General features: G+C 34.5%; 1 protein-coding gene across 2 annotated transcripts in view; it reads right to left on the bottom strand.

The window, feature by feature from the left end:
• The window catches only part of NVL (nuclear VCP like), a 75,985-nt gene that overhangs the window by 38,745 nt on the left and 12,227 nt on the right, over positions 1-25,013 (bottom strand). For both annotated transcript variants that reach the window (XM_074262636.1, XM_074262637.1), the window contains exons 5-12: positions 23,123-23,180; positions 18,026-18,289; positions 11,849-11,975; positions 11,546-11,622; positions 11,129-11,263; positions 9,862-9,963; positions 3,457-3,574; positions 1,259-1,403 (exon numbers count right to left, since the gene is read on the bottom strand). In XM_074262636.1, coding sequence (XP_074118737.1) covers positions 1,259-1,403; positions 3,457-3,574; positions 9,862-9,963; positions 11,129-11,263; positions 11,546-11,622; positions 11,849-11,975; positions 18,026-18,289; positions 23,123-23,180 — 1,026 coding nt within the window. The remainder of the gene's footprint in view (positions 1-1,258; positions 1,404-3,456; positions 3,575-9,861; positions 9,964-11,128; positions 11,264-11,545; positions 11,623-11,848; positions 11,976-18,025; positions 18,290-23,122; positions 23,181-25,013) is intronic.

Raw genomic sequence — 25,013 nt, 5'->3', positions numbered from 1 at the left:
TAGCCCAGAATCCTCCATTTCACAGGAAGTGAACTGAGACTCACTGCTAATCTGACTCAACTAAGAACTAACTGATAAAGTACACATGATGGGTACCTTAGAGGAAAGTGATTTTTAGATGTCAGAATTCAATAGAGAGGAAAAATAGACATCATCAGCTCTGTCTTCAAATTCTAGGGACAGCACAGTTCAAACAGAACTAAATTGATAAATACAAATCAGCAGCTGTTTATTAAGCATCTGTTATGTGCCAGGCAGTGGTGAATACCAAAAAAAAAAAAAAAAAAAAAGAAGCAATCCCTTCTTCCAATGAGCTTGTATTGCAATAAGACAAAGGAGGAAAAAAAGGAGAAAGGAACTCTGATAGACAACTAGGAACCAGAAATTAGATATCTAAGTGTTACAAATAGCCTGATAAATACAATAGAAAAAAACATCAAATGAATCATAAAATTTGGAAAATTTTAACTGGTACCATTCTCTCTTTAAAGCCAACTTGATTGCTAGAGTACAGTACTAAGGATACATGGGATTCATTATAATCCTCCTTGTTACATATGTATGAGCAAATATTACTGCTGATAAACAAAAGGCTCCACAGAATAAGTACCTGAACCTAATCCTGGTATTGAATCTGATCTCCTTGTGATAAAATAACTGATATCATCATCAACTCCTCCAACCCCAAGCATGTGTTTAACCTACTAGAAAATGACAACTTTATAACAACAACATAAAAAAGATCTACCGTTTTATATAGTATTGTTAGGGTTTGCAAAACTTTTACAAATATTATCTCATTTGATCATCACAATAATCCTGGAAAATACGTGCTACTACTATCTCCATTTTATAGTTGAGAGAACTGAGGTGGACATAAGTGACTTGCCAAGGGTTATACAGCTACTAAGTATCTGAGACTGGATCTGAATCAAACTCTTCCTAACTCTAGGGCCAATCTCACCTCTGATAAATACTGCCTGTGTCTTCCTGACAATCCATGAAGAAAAATGCTATTCATCTCCAGAGAAAGAACTGATGGAATCTGAATACAGATTAAAGTATAATTTTCATTTTCTTTGCTTTAAAAAAAAAAAAACAAAAACAAAAACCAAACACATGGCTAATGTTTTATATGACTTCACATGTATAAATGATATCACATTTCTTGCCTTGGTGGGGAGAGAATTCAGAACTCAAAAATTTTTTAAATCAATGTTAAAAATAAAAATAACAATTTAAGAAATAAAGGATTTACCTTTCTCTGGATGCTTCATCTGGAATACCCAAACAAATTTCTCTGTCAAACCTTCCTGCACGTCTCAATGCTGGGTCTAGTGAGTCTGGTCTGTTGGTAGCTCCAATTACTAAGACCTGTGCTGTAGCAGCCAAATTATTCAGGTCTAAAAGAAAAATAATTAAGAAACTGGTGAAATATTAATCCCTTTGGATTTACGTTAAAGATTTTATTTCATAATAAATAGCTATTAGTGATCTAGAAAGAGTCCCTTGCATACAACCTTGACTTTTTTCTATATAGATTTCATCTGAGTAGAAATGTGGAGTTACTGATCCCATTTTTAGAAAGCCTAAGGCAGAGAATTAAATGACATAGTCCTAAGTCCAACAGTAAGCTTTTCTTCCAAATAGTGGGAATTTTCACATGCTATAACCTCATATTTTTACTGACTGAATTAGATAATTCTAAAGTACTTCAAATAAAGTTATCTACCTAAAGTGAAAGAACTGATAAACTCTTAATTAAAGTATGATTTTTTTTTCACTTTTTCTTTCTTGATTTAAAAAAAATATAGCAATACAGAAATGTATTTTGCATGATTTCACACAAATAATTGCTATATTGCTTGGGTGGGAAAGACAGGAAATTAGGAACTCAAAATTATAAAAGAAAAGAAGGCTAAACATACATATATACATGCAAACTTTTTTTAAAGAGAAAAAAAATTTACTTGAGTTCCTTGTGTTATCTAATCCTGAAGGGGAAAAAATAATTGCTGAATTTTAATTTAAGTGGTTATATAAGCTCATCATTTCATATCTTATCCCTACCTAATTAGGTTTTGAGTAATAGTACATGGCATGCATAAAGCTAAGATTTATATATTCTACTTTGTTTATATAATCTTAAGCCTACAATTTAGTGCCATATTTTATAATGACTTGTTCAATTAGTTAACCAGGAAAATCAACAATGTATTTTATCACTAACAAAAAAAGGACCTTTCTACAAGACACTCCATGAAAAGAGTCCAGTTGACAATAAGCACAAAAAACTATAGTGAAACCTGGCTTAGGTGAGGGAATAATAGGAGAACAGAAAGATGAGAAAATCCCCTTTTGGTATGCTGACCATCTACATTAAGTGCTGACAAGGTACCATCCTAGGGGATTTTTCTCTGTGCTCTCCTTTCTCTCTGAATTCCTTTGGAATTCATTTATCAGTTCTACGAAAGGAAAATTCAACTCAATACCCAGAACCTTATTTTTTTTTTCTCTGAACCCTTGTATGGCAAAACTGTTAACATGAAGTATTTATTTGGATATTCTATTTGTAACTTAAACTTAAGGAGTATGGAATCTTAAAAAAGCAAACTATCATCAAGAAAATGTATAAAAGGCTTACAAGCCAAAAGAACAGAGAATGCAGGTAACCAAAAAAGAAATGAGCACAAAATAATCACAAAAAGATACACAAATGTTAATGTCACCAAACACATTTCTACCTCAGATTTAAACAGGTACACAAAACAAGCAACTTTCTACAATGTAGATTATCTAATCCTAAGAGGTCTGGTGAAACTACTAGTGTCAGCCCCTTTAATAAAAACTATATATCAAGAAATGACCAGCAGGATGATTTTAGAAAGGCTTGGAGAGACTTACATGAACTGATGCTAAATGAAATGAGCAGGACCAGATCATTATTCACTTCAACAATAATATTATATGATGATCAATTCTGATGGACGTGGCTTCTTCAACAATGAGATGAACCAAATCAGTTCCAATTGGTTAATAATGAAGAGAACCAGCTACACCCAGCGAAAGAACTCTGGGAAATGAGTGTGAACCACTACATAGCATTTCCACTCCTTCTGTTTTTGTCTGCTTGCATTTTTGTTTTCCTTTTCAGGTTATTTTTACCTTATTTCTAAATCCGATTTTTCTTGTGCAGCAAGATAACTATAAATATGTATACATATATTGCATTTAAAATATACTTTAACACATTTAACATGTATTGTTCTACCTGCCATCTAGGGAAGGGGGTGGGGGAAAGGAGGAGAAAAGTTGGAACATAAAGTTTTGCAAGGGTCAATGCTAAAAAATTACCTATACATATGTCTTGTAAATAAAAAGCACAAAAATAAAAATAAAAACTATACATCTTTTAAAAAGAATATTTTTTTAAACAAATGTTTATTTTACACTAACCATCCATGCAGACTAGGAGCTGGGCCACAATTCTCCGTTCCATGTCTTTTGAAGCAACTTCTCTTTTGGGGGTGATAGCATCAATTTCATCAATAAAAAGGATACAAGGAGCATTTGACTAAAAATAAGAATGCCATGATAAGTGATTCAATGAAGATATCAACTACATAAAGATGAATACCAAAAAAATTTTATGAAAGCACTCAAATCATTAAAAAACTTTCATGTTTTAAGAACACACATTAATATCAATATCTTTGACCCAAAGGGAATCTAGATGGTTCTAAAGAATCATATAAAGGGGAAAAAAGCAGATATAGTTGGAAAAAACCTGGATTTCAAACATTTACTAAGCACTCCCTATCTGCAGGCTTTGCACTAAGGATAAAAAGACAACAAAGAAATAGTACTTGACCTAAAGGAAAAGAAATATATAAATCTATAGATACGAAATACAAAGACATTTGGAAGAAAAGGGCAATGGCAGGTGAGAAGATCAAGAAAAAAAGATCAAGGAGAAGATGGACCCTTGACCAGAATTTTTAAGGAAATGAGTGAGTCTAAGGCTGAGGCAAGGAAGAATTCTAAACAAGAGGAACAGCCAATAAAAAAACAGTGGAATGTCATGTATGAGGACAGCAACAAAGCTAGTCTGTAACACTGTGGAGTTCAAATGAATAAATGAAAAAATCACTGAAATAAGTTCTTATTATGTGTCAAGCACCATGATGGGAATACACATTCAAAATGAAAACAATTATTACCTCCAAAGAGCTTAAATTTCAAGGGGAGGGTAGTGGTGGAACACATCAGAAGAATGTAAATACATGATGGACAATGAGACCTCTTAATCAAGAAGGTGCAGCTAGCTCCAGGGAAGGTGACAAAGTGTGATGTCTCCAGAAAGTGAACCTCACAAAAAAAAATTCATTCAGTTGATAGTCAGACTCCACTCAGTTCCACAGTCTGGACCGATTCCTTCAGCTTTGGTTTGAATGGTCATGTCAGAGAGCCCAAGGTTGGCCTGGAATTGAGCAAGCAGTCTGGGCTCCCTTCCTTAATGACTTATCCTCACAGCCATAACAACCTAGAGATTCTGGCATGGATGCCTTATTAGGAGACATAGTATAAAGTATTGTTGCTGAGTTATTAGTTTTCCTTCAATTTTTCTTCATCATTAGGGAAGGCTTTATATGATTACAATGCATGTAGGCCAATGAGCAATATATTCCAACAAATGTATCTAGAGGATACTTCATGAGATATCTGATTAATAGCCCCAAATTTATCATGTATCACTATGATTCCATCCAGAATTATGATTTTTACTTGATTTCTATGCTTAAAATATCCTCTTCTTTCATACAAGACATAAAATGAACTTAATATTTTTAGATAGAGGTTATAGAAATTTTTTGCTAGAAAACTCTTTAAAAATATTGTGATGCTCCAAGAAAATTTTTATCTGATGTAATACCAGTAAAGAGCAATAAACTAATTGGATAATGCTATTTCAGTTATAAGTTTTAATTTTCAAACCCTCACTATCTTGTCTCCTATTGTCCTTAGTTGTTTTTCCTCCTAATTCCTCAGCAAATAATGTCCAGTTATTTTGAAAAGCAATGAGAATAATGTTCTGTTTTTGTTTTTCGTTTTTAGTTATTGCAGCCTATTGTGTAGTAGGTTGGCTATTTTTTCAATCAACCTTTCCCAAAGCACAGAGAAGCTAAATTCTTTCTATGGTTATAGGCATATTGAGACTGTCCTACTGGAAAGGTTTGTCAATAACTACAGAGGACACAAGGCTATGGACCAGAGTAGTACTTCTATACTTCTATCTTCCAGCAATCTGACTAAACAATAAGGTCAAAAAGGTAATTCATGGGTAGGTCTAGATTAGGAGAGCTTTTAAATACTAAATAAAGGTGAATCAAACTGATCCTAGAAATAGAACAGGACTTCTTAAAAATTTTTCACTAGCAAACCCTTTTTGCCTGATTAAATTTTTATGCCACCCCATGTACATAGGTATATAAAATAGGTATGAAAAGTAAACATTTATGATAATTAGTCATAATTTCACAACCTCCACATTCTATTACGTGACCTCCGTATGGGATCACAAACCATAGTTTAGGAAGCTTTGTAATAGAGAACCAGTACAATTTACTTAATGTGATATGATCTGATCTATACTTTAGGATTGATTAGTTCTGCAAGGATGTGGCATGAGACTGAAGGCAAAGAGACCAATTAAGATGCAAGAGTCCAGACCAGATATGTTAAGAGTATTAAAACCAAGTGGCAGCTACATGAGAAAAGGGATGTGAAAAATATTGATGCAGAAATGACTAAAGAGTTGGTAACTGAATGGTTATGGAGGCTGAAAAGAATGAAAGTAAAGGACATTGCCAAAGATTCAAAACTGAACAAGAAAAAGAATATATTGTTCTTCTCCTTGACAGAAATAGGGAAGCCTGCTCATCACTTACTGTCTATGTGACTGAACCTCTGTGTGGCTTGTTTCCTCATTGGCATTATACCTACATACTGTCTCATAGGGTTACTGTAGAGAATGAATGAAATAATGGATATACCACCTACCTCAAAGGATTATATTAAAGACTGAAACAATGAATGTAAAGAATTTTCTGAACTACAAAACCCAATATATTACTTGTTAGCATTATTATTTTCGGAATCCACGCTTTATAAAAGACAAATAACGGAAAGTCCAGAATCATTGCAAATGATGTAAACATTAACTTTCAGTCAATTCAACTGGGTTTTTTTATAAACTTCTACGAAAAATAGTTCAATGTAAGTATCAACAGAGAAACTCATTTTGGGTATACTGTTAAAAAAGTAAAATAGCAAACTTTGAAATACAGAATATAAACTATCTACTTTTTTTTTTTTAAAAGAAATGGATTAAGTTATGGTATACAATGAGTTAAAAATAAAGGTATGCAATGTAGAATAGTTTTTTAACAGTTTTTATTGGACCCTTTCTGCAGCCACCTGAAACCTTTGGACCTTTTCTCAATATAATTTTTTTTTTTTTAAATAACTGAAAGAAATGCCAAATTTCAAATAGAGGCTGGTAAAAATAAAGATGTCATTAAACACTCATGATTTGCCAGGCTCTGTTCTAAGTGCTGGGGGATATAAAGAAAGACAAAAAACAGTCTCTCCTCTCAAGGAGTTCATATTCTAATGGGGGAAGACCACATGCAAACAACCATGTACAAACAAAATATATACAGGATAAATTGGGGATAGTATTAAGGTTAAGGAGGACTGGGAAGGCTTTCTTGCAGAAAGAACTTCACCTGACACTTGGAGCTAGACAAGTAAAGAGGAAGAGATAAGGAGGTACTGGGTTCCACAAACAAGGGACAGTCAGTGAAAATGCTTGGGTCAGGAAATGAAGTGTCATGTCTCAAAACTCATTTTTCTTGAACTTTGCCACTTTTGACCCTGAAGATACCTTCTTCTCCTTGATGTCATCTTGCCCCCAGATTTTGGGATACTACTTTTTCTTGGTTGTCTTCCTCAGGTCATGTCCAAATGCCTTGGATGAACCATGGTACCCTCTCTATTCTGGACCCTCTTCTCTCTATTTATATATACTTCTTCCCTAGGTATCTTAGCAGCTCTCATGGATAAAGTTATCTATATAGTAACGACACCCAAATCTCTATCTTCAGATCTCCAAGTGCCTTTCAGACTTCTCAAATTACATGTCCAGTAGACATCTTAAATTTAACATGTCCATCTTACTTTTTTTAACATGGAATTGTCTCTCCCCCAACCCTTCTCCCCTTCCAAACTTCCCTATTCCTGTTGAAGGTACCATCATCTTCCCAAACTTACAAACTAGGAGTCATTCCCAACTCCTCAGTATCTCAGCTCCCCTTCTCCCCTACATCCAATCTTTCCCCAGAGCTTATGGATTTCACCTGTCACATCTCTTGACTACAGCCCTTCTCTCATCTCACAGCACCCCCAAACGTGAACTGCTCTAATAGCTTCCAGCAGGTCAGTCAACAACCTCAAGTCCATTCAGCTGACAAACTGATTTTCCTAAAGCACAGAATTATGTTATCCCTCTACTCAACAAGCACTAATGACTCATCACCTCCCAGAATCAAATACAAAAACCTTTGGCTCTCTAAGCCTTTCATAACTTGGCCCACCTTACCTTTCCAGTCTTCTTACACCTTCCAAGCTCCCACTGCAGACTCTTCAATCCAGCTGGCCTTACTGTTCCAAGAATACTTTGTTCTCTTGACACTGGCCGTTCTTATTAGCTGTTCCCCATAGCTGGAATGCTTCCTCCTCCTCATCTCTACCTTCTAACTTCCTTCAAGTACCAAATAAAACCCTACCTCTTACAGGAAGAGGTTTGCCAAACCCTCTTAATTCCAGTGTTTCTTCTTTTTTAATTACTTTCTATTTATCTTACACATATTTGTCTACCTGCTGTTTCCTCCACTGTATTATGAGCTCCGTGAATACAAGAACTGTTTTTTGCCTTCTTTGTATTCCTAGCATTCAGCACAGTATCTGGCACATTATGAATGTAATAAATAGTTAATGACTGACTACCTGAATGTTATGTGAAGAACAGCAAGGAAATAAGTATCACTAGATCACAGAAAACATGGAGAAGAGGTTTATGAACATCTTTATAATACTGTTTTAGAGAGTAAGAGTTTTAAAACTGAAACTTGCTGGTCAGTTAAATATTTAATCATTCAATACTAGGCCTCTGGATGGGGAGATGCAATGGATTTAGGACAGAAGAAGTTTGGTGGGGAAAGATGTAAGCACAGTGTCTGGCACACAATAGTGCTTAATAAAGGCTTGGTGACTGACAATAAAGCTAAAATTACTCAAAATCGATACACCTTATTTAAAATAAAAGTCTGGCTATTCGTTATCTAGCTCTCTTCCAAATTATAAATGTTTATGAGGAAAACACATAGAAGCCTCATTGAGGTGAGGTGACTTGCCCATATTCAATGAGATAGTAAAATCGCAGTCAGAACTCAAATTTAGGTCCTTATTTCAAGTCCAACAATATATCCATTACAACAGACCAAATTATCAAAATGGAATCTCCATAATCGAAGCATACAAGCTTCTGCTCAGTTATACAAAAAATCAAACAGGAAGAGAAAATAAAAGAGTTATGGAATAGCATCAGGATTGAGGCCAGGAAAAGGAAGGAAGAAGCAGGACAAGGAAGGAACAAGCTATGCCCCTGGGAAAAGTATCATTCACTGTGATTGATCTTATGTCCTATTAGCTAAACAGGTAGCACTGCAATTCTCATAAAGCATAAGGCTCTTTAAACAAGATCACCTAGAGATTATATTTGTCTCTTTAAAGATAAACATCCAAATTTCACTTTAAATTAAAATGCTACAAATATAAATCATGTCACAAATAAAATTCACCACAGCATTCTTCCCATTGTATTTAATTGTATTTTCTTATAGTTTCTACCGTGTACTATTTCTATCTCATTTAATATGAATCTCCCATCAAATCTACTATATCACCTGCCCTCTTTGTTCTGTCTTCCATATTTTCCTTTAGCTACTATGGCAGTAGAATTTATTATCTCTGGTCATAATGTTGTACTTCCAGTTTTTAAATTTGTTTTCTGTTTTTTCTTCTTGTGGTTTTTCTCTTCTGTTCTAATTCTTTCTTTCACAAAATGACTATATGGAGATTTATTAACTGGATTGTACATGTATAGCCTATATCAGATTATTTGCTTTTGGGGAGATGGGACAGGGAAAGGAGGAAGGGAGAAAAAGTTTTAACTTAAAATATTACAAAAATGAATGTTGAAAACTATATTTACAAGTAATTGGGAAAAAAAGATACTATTATATGCAACAACAACAATAAAAATAAACTGATCATAACAATGAATAAACAATCAATAAACAAGCAAGTGTGGAAACAAATTACAATAATCTTGGGTTGTTTTAATTTTTAAAATCTTTAATAACATAAATTTCAGCTAAGACAGAAATAACCTATGATCCTTTAAGTGAAACATAACTGAATTTTCTTCTCACAAGGGATAAGAACTTAAATTCTACTAGCCACAAGACAGTTTACATTCAACTTTACAACAAGTAAAATCCAACATAAGATATGGAATATTCTCCTAGACATTCAACGCTCCTAAAAGTCACTTGCAGGTTGTCTCTGCCATAGGGCTGCTGGGAACAATGTACTACTATGAAATTTTAGGCAACCACTGTTAGTCAATTCAATGAATGAGAAAATGCTGGTAATGCCACGGAATGGGAAAAAAGCCTGACCTGAACATAATCACCCAAAAAAATGGCTTCTGTGTAGCTAGCAGCCACTTTGACTTACCACAGCCTGTTCAAAGAGTGCTCTCAATTGCTGCTCAGACTCCCCTGACAATCCAGACACAATCTCAGTAGCAGCTACTTTAAGAATTGGCAACTCAAGCTCCTGCATAGAAATACACAAAAGATGATGAAACTGCTAAGTTATAAAATAAATTATTTCCTTCAAATCAGCCTCAGAAATAAATTGATTTTTTTCAAATCCCAATTTCTAAGGAAATATTAGCTTTGTATGCTGGTCCAATGAAAAAGAAACATATTTTAATTAAGAATCTGTTTTAACATCAGTTTTTTTGGACTCAGTGCCTAAAAAAAAGAAAACTTGAAGACTGTTTTCTTCCCCCTGAAAATCTGGTCAGAAAGGGCCAACTTTCCCAACTCTAGTTTGGGCTAACATATTTTAAAATATACCTGGGGGAGATCTGACTACAGGAGACCTGACATACACTCAAAACCTTTCTCTTCCACTTATTTTTTTTCTTTTTTTGCTGAGGCAACTGGGGTTAGGTGACTTGCCCAGGGTCACACAGCTAGGAAGTATTAAGTGTTTGAGGGCAGATTGGAACTCAGGTCCTCCTGACTTCAGGGCTGGCGCTCTGTTCACTGCGCCACCTAGCTGCACCTCTCCCCCACTTTTAACTGACAAAAGTATGAATAGAAACGAGAAGAGAGAAGCCTTAAAGCCAAAGTAAGTAGGGCAATTATGACCCTCTTAAAGGTGGCTTACCTCTACCAACTACTCCTTTATTAGAAAAAGAAATAAGATCCTATTCTACCCAAAAAGTCATCCAGAGGAAAAAGTAGTCAGACTTCAATTTTGGTCATTACCCATTGGTTAAGCGAATAGAAAGCCTGGAAACTAAACTGGAATAAATCACCAATCTTAAAAATTGGCACATATTCAATTTAATTTTATAATAAAGAAAAAAAAAGACAAGAGGATAATTTTCAAGTAATAACTGTCCATTTCCTGACATATATCACATAATAAATTTTAAAAAATTTTTTATTAATTAATTTTATAATTTTAACATTTTTTAAACAGTACATATGCATAGGTAATTTTTTTTTTTTTTTTTTTTTTACAACATTATCCCTTGTACTCCCTTCTGTCCCGAATTTTTCCCCTCCTTCCCTCTATCCCCTCCCCTAGATGGCAGGCATTCCCATACATATTAAATATGTTATAGTATATCCTAGGTACAATATATAATCACATAATAAATTAAAGAAATTGAAGGAGAAAAATAGGAAACAGAAACATTTCTTACCCCAGCAATTGCTTGTGCAAGTAATGTTTTTCCACAACCTGGAGGTCCATGTAAAAGAAATCCTCTAGGTGGTACTACACCAAGATAGTGGTATACTTCAGGATGACGCATATGAATAAGCATTTTACATATTTCCTATCAAGCAAAAAGGAAACAATACTAGTTTGCAAAAGCATTTTATGTACCCTATTTTATTTGATCAACATAACAACCTTGTGAGATATGCTTTAGAGGTATGAAATCTGTTAGACGTAGTAAGTTAAGTGACTTTCTCATGGTCATACAACAAATAAGGGATCAGAGGTGAGATGCAAAATCCAACCTCACTTGACTTTAATTTAAGTTCAATATTGTTTCAAACATATCAGATTCCACTAAGATAGTCAAAGGGAAAGATAATTCAATAGTGTAACTGACCTTCAGTGTCACATCATTGCCCCCTACATCTTCAAACTTCACAGTTGGTATCTGTAGCTCTAGAGTTTGAGTTCTGGCTGTAAAGAAGGAAAGAAGAGATAATGAAGAATTCAGAGCAAGTCAAGAGGAATCTTTTTAATAATCTTTACTGAGTAAATTACCAGATAGGGAAATATTTTCTGTTGTATGCTCCCTTATACCTTGCATCTCCTCTCCCAAGATAGCTTCTTGAAACTTGAAGCTAAGTATGATCTAATGATACGCTACTATCATTTTTCACCATTATTCATTCGTTAATGTTACCTTTTTTTTGCAAAACATTTTCTATTTCTCCATCTACTTTCTGATGATCCTCAGTTTTCCTCCTGGTTCTCTTAAGCCTGTTTTTTCTTTTTCCTTCACTCTCTAAAAGAGAATTATCTTTTGAATCCTAGGGAAACACCAAATGAAATAATACCTGTAAGAGGAGTCAGTTAACATGCAGTTTTTGAAATACTTATCCATGCCAAAATACTTATCCATGCCATCTTTGAAGATATGACCCAAAAAAGCATTAATATCTTTAGAGAAGGATATCATCAAGAATGTGACCTGTTTCTGTCCCTCTTTTTTAAAAAAATCTAAGACAACAAAAGTTTCAAATTATATTCAAGTAGGTTAAGAAGAACACAAAGCCAGCTAAAATTCAAACATCCAAATTATTTTAGTTCTATTAAACTTCAGCAGAGTTTACCTCTCCAGATGTTCCTAAGATAGGTATACATTCCATGCTTCCTGAACTTGTTCCTTACCCATGTTTCTTCTGAACCTAAAACTATAGTTCTTGGTCTACCAACCTAACTCAATTTCACTCTGAACATATTCCTGTGATATATACTATAGTCTGGTCTGATAGACTTTGATCCCATTACTTGCCATACCTTTCTTCATTCTAGTTACATGCTGCTTTGCATCTATAGTTCACTTGACAAGTAGCATAAAATTCACGTGTTCCTACTGAGAAAGGCTTTTAAAAAAAGATTTTTAAATATGCCATAACATTGTAGAACTTCCACAGAATCCTTTTTCAATGTCTAATCATAGCTTGGAGATGACCCTTAGTTTGATCATGGCAGAGGATAAGTTCTGGATATTTCTACCATGCTGTAAACTGACTACTCTCTGCAACAGACCCAATGTTTAAAAAAGACCAATCTTGCTTGGAGGGAGAAGCATGTCATCAACATCTAGCCAATCTGAATAATCTACATTTTGGCTATGACTACCCTTAGACCAAAGAAAATTGTAACATGGCCCTCAGTCCTTTTGGCTCTCCTAAAATTCAAGTGACAGGGACAGAAGTAAAGAATACTACAGTTTGTGGCATTTTTAAGAATTTAGATGCTTGGGACCCTTAAAAGTGAAATCCTTATCCAGTCACCTACAAATGGACATCTTGCTGGAGGAATTGAATTATATCAATCTTGACATTCCTGTTACAAAAAAATTCTGAAAGAAGCTGTGGTGAAATCAAAGAATAACACACAGGTGCTCTTCAAGAAATAAAAAAGTAAACAGAAGAGTAAGTTTTATCACGTCCATAAAGACACAAGGAACATGATTTAATAGAATGGATAATTGATTGTCAATTATTATTAACCCAATGACATGTATTTACAAAAATGTCACCAAATAATAATTGGAACTTATATACAAACATCAGTTACTGAGCAAAAGGATGGAGAAGATTCTATAAAGAACTTGTTAAGTCTTTCCAAATAAAATCAGCATATACTGTTATATTTGAATACTTCAATGTCAAGGTGAAAAAAGGTAGACTATAAAAATATATGGGAAAAGATAATTCAGGAAGAAAAAAAGACTTGTAGATTACCCGTAAGTCTTATTTCTCTAAAACATAAATACTTTGATACCTAAATAGACAGGAAGAAACTACTCTATATCTAAGATTATATTATTATGTCTATACTATTAAGATCCTTGACTTATCAGGGCAAAAACTTTAAAAATAATTCCTCAAAAAAAAAAAAAAAATTCTGAAGCAGTAGAACCCACAAAAGGATGGGATGAAACAATTCTCCACCTTAAGCTTTCTGACTCAGAAGGTAGCAGGAAAGATCTGTTTCACTGCTGTGAGATTGGGACACAGTCCAGTGCAGCCCACATCAGCACAGCCCCAACCCCAGCAAACCAAGAGCAGGCCTTGGGAGTGACTGCATCAGCAGTAGCTGCGGCTACTTCTGGACCTCTCAGCCCAGACAGTAAGGGGAGTCAAACAAGTGATCAGAAGACGATTACACAGATTCTTTTAATGATATGGAAGGCAGGGGGAGGGGGAAGGAGGGGAGGAGAAGGATTCTTGCATTGTCCATACATGGATCTGGCTTGCAGTCTCAGGTACTGATCCAGAAGGAGGAGGACTGGTAGGCTAAAGTCTGCAGTTTCAGAAGAGTGGGGACCCTTATCACAGTTTTAGAGCAGAAAAGAGTTCACACAGGCCAGGAGAGCGGTGAATAATCTAGATCATACTCCCTTGGAAGAATTGAAAATGTATAGGTCCTAAGTTTGGGAAAGTTCACCCTCCATCTTAGAAACACAGTCAAAACTTTAGCAGAGTGAAAAGCCAAGAAATATGCTGGAAAACTGAGCAAATGAGAAAAAAAAGTCTGACTACAGAAAGTTGCTATGGTGACAAGAAAAACCAAAGCATACTCTCAGAAGACAATAAAGTCAAAACTGCTATATCCAAAGACTCAAAGAAAAATATGAATTGGTCTCAGGTTATGAAAGAGTTCAAAATTCTCTTAAAACCAACTAAAAGAGCAGAGGAAAAACTGGGAAGAAAAATGAGAATGATGCAAAAAAAAAAAAAAAAAAAAAAAGTATCAGTAGCTTGGTAAAGGAGGTACCAAAAAAAAAGAAAACTGAAGAAAATTGGAAAAATGAGAAAAATTAGTACAAACTGAAATTAAAACCTGAACTATTAAAAAATAACTTAAAACCAAATATAGTAAAGACACTGAATAGCAGTTAAGATAATTTGAGCTAGAAATTTAACCAATGTTACTGAATTGCCATAACAAGGAGGCCAAAAGGACTTCTGGGTTAAACCTTTCTAGGCAAAGTGCCTTAGTCAGCAAACATGTGACTCTTAAAGAAGGGAAAGGGAAGGACATATAATTGAACAGGATGGAGAATAATTAGCAATTATAACTGAATATGAATGAGATGAATTCATCCATAAAATGGAAAAGGATATAAGAATGGATTAGAAACCAGAATCTAATGATACAGACAATTCTAGCATACATAAATTCTCTATACAAACTCAACTTCCTGGTGGGCAGGCAGTAGAACCTGGCATCAGCCCAAGCTTCAGCTCCAGGCTGCAGTAAGCACTGAAGCCAGTCTGGCTGAAAGGTCCATGGAGTTGTAGAGGGGATGAATCCACAGAATGATCCACTTTTGTTAAGTAAGAATTAGCTATATACAGTTTACGTGAAACACATTTGAGTTAAAATTAGGGATGGAGCAGAGCAGAACCTATTATGCCCCCGCAGAAGTTTAAAAAAAGGCAGAGCAATCACACTCTCAAAGAAAGCAAAAACAAAAATTGAGCAAAATAAAAACACAAACAAGGAACTACATTTAAGTAAAAAGTACCACAATCAATGAATATTGATACTGAACATTTATGTAGCAAATGATCTAAATTTTTAAAGGAAAAAGATAAATGAATTCTAGGAGGAAATACAGTAAAACTAGAAGGGTAAAAGACCCCAATTTACTCTCAAATCTAGATAACCATAAAATAAACAAGAAATAAGTTTTTAAAAAAGGAATAGGATTTTTAGTCAAAGTCAGGTATGATATGTGGAAAATACTTAATGGGAATGGAAAGGAGTTTACATATTTCCTCAGCTATGTTTGGTACATTCACAAAGATCGACTAAGTTTATAAAAATCTCACAAATGTAGAAAATCAGAAATATTAAAATTTCTTCTTTCTGATCATAATACAATGAATAGATTAAAAAGTAATTGTAAAGCAAATAACTTAATCGTTTTTTTCTTTTTTGCTGAGGCAATTGAGGTTAAGTGACTTGGCCAGGGTCACACAGCTAGGACAATTAACTTAATCTTAAAGAATGAGAAGTTAAAAAAAAAACAAATCAAAAAAATAATCAATTTCATTAAGGATAACAAATACAGCCAAAGCTGTACTTATGGGAAAATGTGTATCTCTAAAGGCTTAATAAAATAAAAGAGCAAATTCACAAATTGATCATGCAGCTTTAAAAAAAAAAATTCAAAAAAATCAAGAAATTAAAAATGCCAAATAAGCACCAAAATGAGAAATCCTAAAAAATTAAAGGGGAAATTAAAATAGAAAGTAAAAAACAAAAAATAAAACACACAAAAAATTTTTAAAAAACATACATACCACCCTGTTGAACTAATAAATAAAACCAGGAGCTTTTAAAAAAAAATTAAAAATAAATAAAATTGATAAATTTTATTAGAAAGAAAACCAAATTATCAATATCAAAAATTTCAAACTAATTAAATAAAATCAATTATTCAGAGCTACTTTGCCCAATTGTATGCCAATAAAGTTAGCAATCTAAATGTAATGAATTTCGGGGGCAGCTAGGTGGCGCAGTGGATAGCGCACCAGCCTTGAATTCAGGAGGACCCCAGTTCAAAACTGGTCTCAGACACTTAACACTTCCTAGCTGTGTGACCCTGGGCAAGTCACTTAACCCCAGCCTCAGGAAAATAAACAAACAAACAAACAAACAAATAAATAAATGTAATGAATTTCTACAAAAATATAAACTGCTTAAACAGTATAGGAAATACTTATCTTAGACAAAGACAAAAATGAACTCTCTAAGGAACTCCCTAGAATCAAATAGATTTACAAGTGAATTCTACTAAAAAAAAAAAAAAAACAAAAAAACAACCAATTAATTTTAAAGCACCAGCCCTGAAGTCAGAGGACCTGAATTCAAATCTGATCTCAGAGACTTAATACTTCCTAGCTTTGTGATCCTGGGCAAGTCACTTAACCTCAATTGCCTCAGCAAAAACAAACAAAAAAACAACAATCCTAATACTATGAAATTATAGAATGCTATTTGAAAAAATAAAGGAGTAGCACCAAAAATCTTTCTGTAACAAAAATATGATTTTGATATCTAAGCCAAGCAAAATCAAAGTACAAAAAGAAAACTATAGATCACTTTTTCTAAGGAATATTGATTCAAAAACTTCAAATAAAATCCTAGTAAGAAAAATACATATCACAAAGATTATAAAATAAAAGGAAGCCATATTTCTGGTTGCATTTTAAGAAAACTACAAACATAACTGACCACAGTAACAAGATTAGTGACTTCAATGGAAGCAGAAAAGTTTTTGACAAAAGACAATACTTTATTCACATTAAAAACACTAGAAAGTATGGTAATAGTTTTTTTTTAAAAAATAAGCACTAAAATTCTTTACTCTGTAACTAAATTGGATGTCATGAATTCTAAATCACAAAACTATTTTGTTTCAGAAATGTAAATGATATTCTCAGATTTTTTAAAATTTCAAACAAAGCACAAAAATTTCCATATACTTCAATGAAGAGGGATTTGAATTTGGAAGTGAGAAATTTGAGCGAAACAAATAAACAGTCCATGCTATTAGAGAGCTGCTTAAGATGCCCAAGGTTAAGATGGTAACTAATATCCTGAATGTAATGGCTAATAAAAGTAAATTGCAGAGGCATAAGAAAAAAAAGAAAACTCAGGACTCATCTCTTAAGGTTAGCTAATTTCCAACTTAGAAGAAAAGGGACAGATCTGGAACAGATAAGTTTTGAGGAATCATATCCAAGCCTTTTAGGCTTGAAGTTTTGGTTTCATAAGTTCAGAATGGGCACAGATGATCTTGCCAAAAATTTCCCTTGTCAAGAGACCAAATATAAGTCAAACAATATTAAGATATTTTCCTATATTATAGTAGCCAGTGAACAGCAATCTTTGCAGAGATGCTAAATAGCTACCACTATTAACAAGCAACTCACGATACAAAAGAAAATTCAAACTCTCTCCTAAATCATACTAATAAAAACAGTGCCAATTACTGATGACAAAGCCAAGGGAAGAGAAAAAAGTATACTCCATCCAAAAAAAAAAAAAAATTAGTGATATTGTTTCTTTAACACCCTTAGCATTATAAAAAAATCAGATTACAGTGATACCTATTCTTTCCTTGTGACTAATCATAAAACAAGTAAAAAACACTCACATCATTAAAATCTGACCCCAACCTCAACAGGTTAAAGGCAATGTAGCAAGGTACTGTTTTTTCGCATGGCAGAAATGCCTACTTGGAAAAACTATCCACCTAAGGATAATGATTCGGAAAACTACAGTATGCACCTGGAAAATAAGCCTAAACTATGCAAACAGTTTATGCAAATACCTGTAACTCAGAAATTGTCTTCCTATGGTTGCCTTGATCATCTGAAAGGTCTAAAAAAGCATTCTCTTTTTTTCCACTTGGAGTTTTATCAATAAACCATCCACCTTCAGAAACCCTGGTAAAAGCAGGTGTTGTCAAGGGGAAGACATTCTTTGGCATAGAGAGACTATTTTTGTCTTGTTCAATTGCAGGACTTTCTGGTAAAATGTCAGGATTTCCTTTCCGGTACAATGATAGCAGAGAGTTGTTCAAGTGATTTGCAGACTGAAAAGAAAACAGATTATATAAATTAATCCAGAAATATTCAGAAAAATATGACCAACTAGATTAAAAAGAGTCTTTAAATTGGCATGACACATATTCAAATTCTAAAATAAAGTCATTTTACAAATAAATAGTTTGCATTAAAATTTTCTTTCCTCACTACTTAATATCATTTTTGTTAATATTACATATTATTACTTACAAATCAGTCATCCTAAGATATAAAGTCTTTTATATCTAGATATGGAACCTGAAGCAAATGATTTGAATATTTCAGGGTGTCAGTCCCCTCAGTGGTAAAATAAGGCGATTGGACTAAATAACTTCTAAGATCCTCTCTATCTGAAAACGAGTGATTCTATGGCTAGATTTTATTCAGAGTGAACCTATTTTGGGGACTTCAATACATACGCACACAATTAATTACACACACCCAACACACATATATGTATTATGTAAATATAGATACATGTACACACACACACACACACACAGATGTTCCATTGAAGACCCTACTTCGAAGTCACTCAACTTATTCATGTTTCATCAACCTATTTCAAGTTCATCTCTGCTACATAGTCAGACCCTTGAATTCAGAATCACACAAAAATGATGCAATTTAATGGTCACAAATCCCAAAATTCCCTTATCTGATTATAATCTCTAATCAGTGACTAGGGACTTTGAAATACTGATGTCCCCTCAAACACCTTCCCCATATTCCCCTTTCCCATAATCTATTCCTCCATATCAATTCTACTATACAGTTATGCCCTTAATATTGTCATCCATTCACAAGATTTAAATTTCCAGATTCAGAAATTCTGTAATTCCCTTTTTTGATTATAATCTTTTATCATTCTTTCAATCCTTTCTAGGACCTACTCTTGACTAATTCCTTTAGCCACTGTCACATTGGCCTTCTCACTCAAAAAAACCCTCTGCCCCTAGAAGCTCCATTTCAAAGCACTTAATGTTTACTGACTTAACTCTAACCCTGTTCTTGATTCAATTGTCACCTGAAATCCCTCTCCAATTTAATCCTTTCCTAGGCCATCAACTCTGCAACTGACTTCAGTCTCTTTTCCTCATTTACACCCTTTGGTGAAATCTACTCCACTCTGAACTGGAATTTTTTGCCCACTTTTCTATCACTTGCCATACTTTGCTAAATCCCAAACTTGGGACTGCTCCTGCCATCAAACTCCTCCACTCTTACCAACACGCTGCTTAACAAATCCAGAGGAAACCCACTCATATACATACCAGGTAATCTCAATGAGTAAGGCAGCTTTGGTGCCTACTCGATTCCCTCTCTCTCATTCTAGTCTCCAACAAACAAGCTCTGCTGACTTGCACTAAATCCTCCCCAGTCACTTAAGCTGGTCATTCTTGTGAAACCTACGCCTCTTCCCAGGCACTCATTCAATAGAGGCCATCTGTTGTTGAATTTTGCCATTCCTCCCTTCACCATGGTTTTCATATACCTTTCCTTTTCTCTACTTACCCTGCATCTGACCTGGAACCTTACTGCTTCTCACCTAGACAACCTCGATGGCCTACTGGTGAGAGTATCCTTGCCTTACCTTTTCCTCTCCAATTTATCCTCCACTTAACTGACAAGGTTGACCATGTAATTTACCTATTCACGAGGCCCCCATGGCTCCCTATTTCTCCTGAAATTGAATATAAAGTCCTTTGGCATTTAAAGCTTTTCATACCTTCTGTTTTCTTTCAAGTTGCTTTTCTTCAAGCACTCTAATCTAGCTATATTGGCCAATTTGTTCCTTGAACATGACCTTCTATCTCTCAATTTGGTGTTTTTTCTCTGGATGTTTCCCATGTCTAGAATATTCTCCCTTCTCATACTATCTCCTAGCTTCTTTGGCTTCTAAGACTCAGCTCAAATCCCAAGGTACCTTCCCAAGAGTACCTTTGTATATTCTTCCCCACACAAGTAATTTCTCTCTGAAATTACTTCCAATCTACTCCAGATATATGTGTTATATACAGTTATGTGCATGTGGTTTCCTCTTCTAAAATGAATTCTTCAAGTAAAGGAATCATGTTTTTACTTTTATAATCTCAGTGCTTAGCATAGAGCTTAATAAATAAGGGCTAAATAAATCTTTTTTGACTAACTCAGCAACAATTAAGTGACCATAACATGCAAATTGTAATACTAGATCCTGCAAAAATAAAAATTATCCAGGATGCTGATACAAAGAGGGAACATTCAAATACTGTTGCTACTATTAACTGATTATCCTTTACAATTTGCAAAGGACACTAACTCATTGTTGGTGGAGTTGTGAAATGATCCAACCATTCTAGAAAGCAATTTGGAACTATACCCAAAGGGCTGGGTCTCTATCCCAAAGAAATCATTAAGGCCTGGTATAAGAAGTGCTGCATCCTTCAAGTTTTGAAGGAAACTAGGAATTCTGATAGGCAAGAGTGCATCCCAGGGATGCAAGACAGCCTGTACAAAGGCAATGAGAGAGAACAGGCTAGTTTGGCTGAATTACAATGTGTGAAAGGTAGTAATGTGGTTGATTGTTGTCCTTTGTGTTCAAAAATGACAAAATGACACCACTAGGTCAGGGCAAAGGTACAATGTGTCTGACTGTGGTTGATCAGAACTCTGCACATTTGGAGTAGAGATGTCTAAATCTGCACATCTCACATTTCTTTTGAACTAGTATAACTCTGCTTTGCTCACAGGGTATAGTATCTTCTTTGAAGCAGGCATACCATGTTATAAAGTCCTAGCTCAGTGTCTCCCATGTCTCACAAAATTCTTCAGAGAGACCTTGACAGTGTGCTGGGGTTGCTTCTTCTGACTTGCCTTGTGTAAGCTCTCCATAAAAGTCTTTTAAGCAAACTCATGTTTGGAAGTTGAACAATGTTGCCAGTCTATCAGACTTGTGCTCTCTGCAGAAGAGTTGGCAGTTTGACTCTAGGAAGGAGCTCAGTGTCTGGTACCCCATCCTGCTAGGTGATCATCAGAATCTTCCTAAGATAATTCGGTTGGAAACAATGCAGTTTCCTGACACGGCGCTGACAGAATGTTCAGGTTTCACCAGCATATCACAAAAGATTCGCAGGCAGACTCTTATAGAAATAATTATATAGAAATAATCCCACAATTTCCTCTGGAGCCTCTCAGACATGGAGCCAACTGTGGCAAGGTGTGCATCAATCTCATAATCTAGGTAGAACAAGCTGGAATGTGTACTGCCCAGCTGGGTGCGCATGTCCACAGCACTCCCAATTTCCCCATCTGCTGTAGTCGACAGTTTCACATGTAAATGGTATGGTGCTGGCTGGTGATAACCTCTTTTCTCAGTGTTGATTTTAATGCCAAAATTAGCACAAATGGCAGAGAATCAACCCAAACTCTGTTGCATCTTAGCCTTTGAGGCTACATTTAGTGCAGAATCATATGCAAACAAAAAGTCACATTCCAACTCTCCTTCACTTTAGTCTTGGCTTGAGCTTCCTCAAGTTTAATAATTTACTATCAGGAGCAGATTGATTTCAGAAAGGCCTGGAAGAGACCTACATGAACTGATGCTGAGTGACATGACCAGAACCAGGAAAAGACTGTACACAGTAAGAAGATTACGTGATGATCAATGTGATGGATGTGGTTCATCTCCACAATATGGTTATTCAAGGCAATTCCAATAGACTTGGGACAGAAAATGGCAATCACATCTAGAGAGAGAACTATGGAGATTGAATATGGATCGAAGCATAGTATTGTCACCCTTTTATCTGTTTGGTTTTTCTTTCTTATGAGGTTTTTTTCCCACTTTTGATCTGATTTTTTTTTTTTTTTGTACAACATGACAAATATAGAAATATGTTTAAAAGAACTGTATATATTTGACCCATATAAGATTATTTGCTGAATTGGGAAGGACGGAGGTAAGGAAGGGAGGGAGAAAAATTTGGAACACAAAATCTTAAAAAAACAAATATAAAAAACTATCTTTATATGTATTTGGAAAAAAAATGCTATTGAAAATTAAAAAAAAAATAAATAAATACACAAAAATAACAATTTACCAGTAGCTGACTTTGATGCCATTTTCATTCTCATTCAAAGTATCTGACAACAATGCTGAGAGCATCATGTTAAAAAAGCATGGGAGCAAGCAAATAGTCCTGCTTCACACCACTGATAACAGAGAAAGTGCAAGAGTATCAACCATTATCCAGAACCCAAAGAAGTATGCCATTGTAGAACTAGTATATAATACTAATGAACTACTTTGGGCAACCAAATTTTGCTAAGATCTTCCAAGTACAGTTAGGTATAAAATATGGCTGGAAAGATAGGTTGGGTTCAGGTTGCAAATGGTTTTACAACCCAGACAGAGGATTTTGTATTTGATCTTAGAGGAATTGAAGAGCCACTCCAGCTTATCAAGCCATCACACCAATTCTTTAAGAACATCACTTTAGCAGAAAAATGAGAGAAGGAACAGATTTGAGGCCAAGAGTACAATTAGGGAACTTTCTTGCAATAGGCTAGACAAGAGGTGATAAGAACTTCTAGAACAAATATTAGCATATAGATACAAACTTAAAGTATTTAAACAGCATCTTTTCTTTAATACTAAGTTTAAAAGATTGATCTAAATTGTTCCTTCCCTCTTATTCTGCCACCATTCTTTACTTGCCCACTTGAATTTGGTTATAAACACATATGAGAAGGGTAAATAATTTCTAAATAATCTGACGTGCATTAAGACAGCATCCTGAAAATGATGTTAAATGATAATTTGTCAATAATAATGCTTGCTAAAGTTCAGTTTGACTCACCGGTTGATCTGGGAAATTGTCCACATCTGAATCATCATCTGTTTTGCTTGCTACACATCTTAAGCAAGATAAGAAATGGAATATTGTAAACACAAAATTAATGAGGGCCAGGATAACATTCTTGAAAAAAAGATGTACATATTAAATTTATATATATATATATAGTTTTTTAAAAATAAGTATTGTACTCCAAATAACGAGAAGATTTTTCTTCTGAGGCTGTTAGGTGTCACAGTAGAGTCAGGAAGACCTAAGTTCAAATGAGACCTCAGATATTTTAGTAGTTATGTAACCTTAACTTCTTTGTTAAGGTTTCCTCATCTGTAAAATGGGGCTAATAATAGCATTATTATTATTATTAATAAGATTATTACCTCTCAATTGTTATGAGATTTAGATATTTGCAAAAAGTACTCAGCACACTGCTTGACACAGTTGTGTATGGAATAGAGAGATAAGGTGAAGAACTTACAGGAATGTGTGAATTCTTTTTCTGCATTTTATTCTCATTATTTCTGTGTTTCCTCTATGACCTGTATAATATGTGCAGGCCCATCTTGAGCCTGCACTTGAGCCTTGGCCTTGTCTGAAGCCTAAAGGCCTGATTTTCTGTTTCCTAGAAATCACGTGATTTTGGGGAAACAAAAATCTTCCATTCCAATCTCTCCGGATAGCAACAACCAATTAGATGCCTCCTCTTTCCCTTCTCAATGCTCTCTTACTTGTGATATAATCTCTTGTATAAAAGCTGTGTATTTTTACTTCTTTAGCCCTCCTACCATAAGCTTTCTCTTTCTCTTATCATGTGATAGAACAGCTCATCCTCTGGAGTTTTAATAAACCTGCTTTCTATTTTGAGTGATCTCTGAGTAGTCATTTTGGGTAAGGGTCTTCTATATCCCTCACAGTTGTTAAAAGAGAAGCAGAAATTTTCTACTGAGCAATAGTCCATTGAGGCAAAAAGTCACAAGCAGATATCTACCTACAGCAGAATGTTTGACAACAGATATTAAATCACAGAAAAAGAATTTTTTTTTTCCCCATACAGTACCTACATGGGTAAGATTTTATCTGAGATATCCAATCAGACAGAAAAGCGACTTTTTCCATGCATTGCCAACATGTGAAAAATCTTAACTCACATCATCCAGTTTTCCTGTTTTGGGCCCATTTTCCTGTTTTTCTTACTTTCCCTTCTTTAAATAAACCCTCACTTCACTCTGCTAAGCTGCTTCTTCCCTTATGGAGAGCCCAGTCAATGTCCAAACCTCAAATATAATAAATGCCTTTAGTTGATTTGGAGCTGCTTGAGTCTGAATTCTTTCAGACATCCCAGAACCCATTTCATGCTAGTTAAATGCTAGCTATCATCATCCTCACTTTCAAGAATCCTGGATATTATTAACTGGTGAAAAGTGAAATAAGCATAATGAAGAAAATAATTTATACAAGTATAACAAACTGTAAAAGAAAAAACTCTTTGAAAAGCTTAATTCTGATCAATTCAATGACAAACCAAAATTTTAAAAGCTGAAAAGTATAAGTACATCATTATAAATAACATTATTTATCAACAGAAAGGTAATGGACATAAGGTACAAAAAGAAACAATGAATTTAGACAAGACATTTATATGTATCAATTTTGACTGACTGCTTATTTGTCACCGAAGGTTTTTCCCCCTCAGTTTTTAATTGAAGAGAAAGAAGCAGTTTGGGTTACCACGTATGTAAATAAAAGACCTACTGAACCTTTTTTTTTTTTTTTAACAGCACAGGGAAACAAGAAAGTTAAGAAGAAAAAAGGATAGTTTATTAAGTAACATGAATTATTATATACTTTTTAAAGAGCAAGCATACTAGCGAACAGTGAGACTGGATAATTGGTATAA

This window comes from Sminthopsis crassicaudata, chromosome 4 (assembly GCF_048593235.1).
Source record: "Sminthopsis crassicaudata isolate SCR6 chromosome 4, ASM4859323v1, whole genome shotgun sequence".
Taxonomy (NCBI): Eukaryota; Metazoa; Chordata; class Mammalia; order Dasyuromorphia; family Dasyuridae; genus Sminthopsis; species Sminthopsis crassicaudata.
The sequence above is the reverse complement of the archived record's forward strand: the minus strand, read 5'-3'. Positions and strand labels throughout refer to the sequence as shown.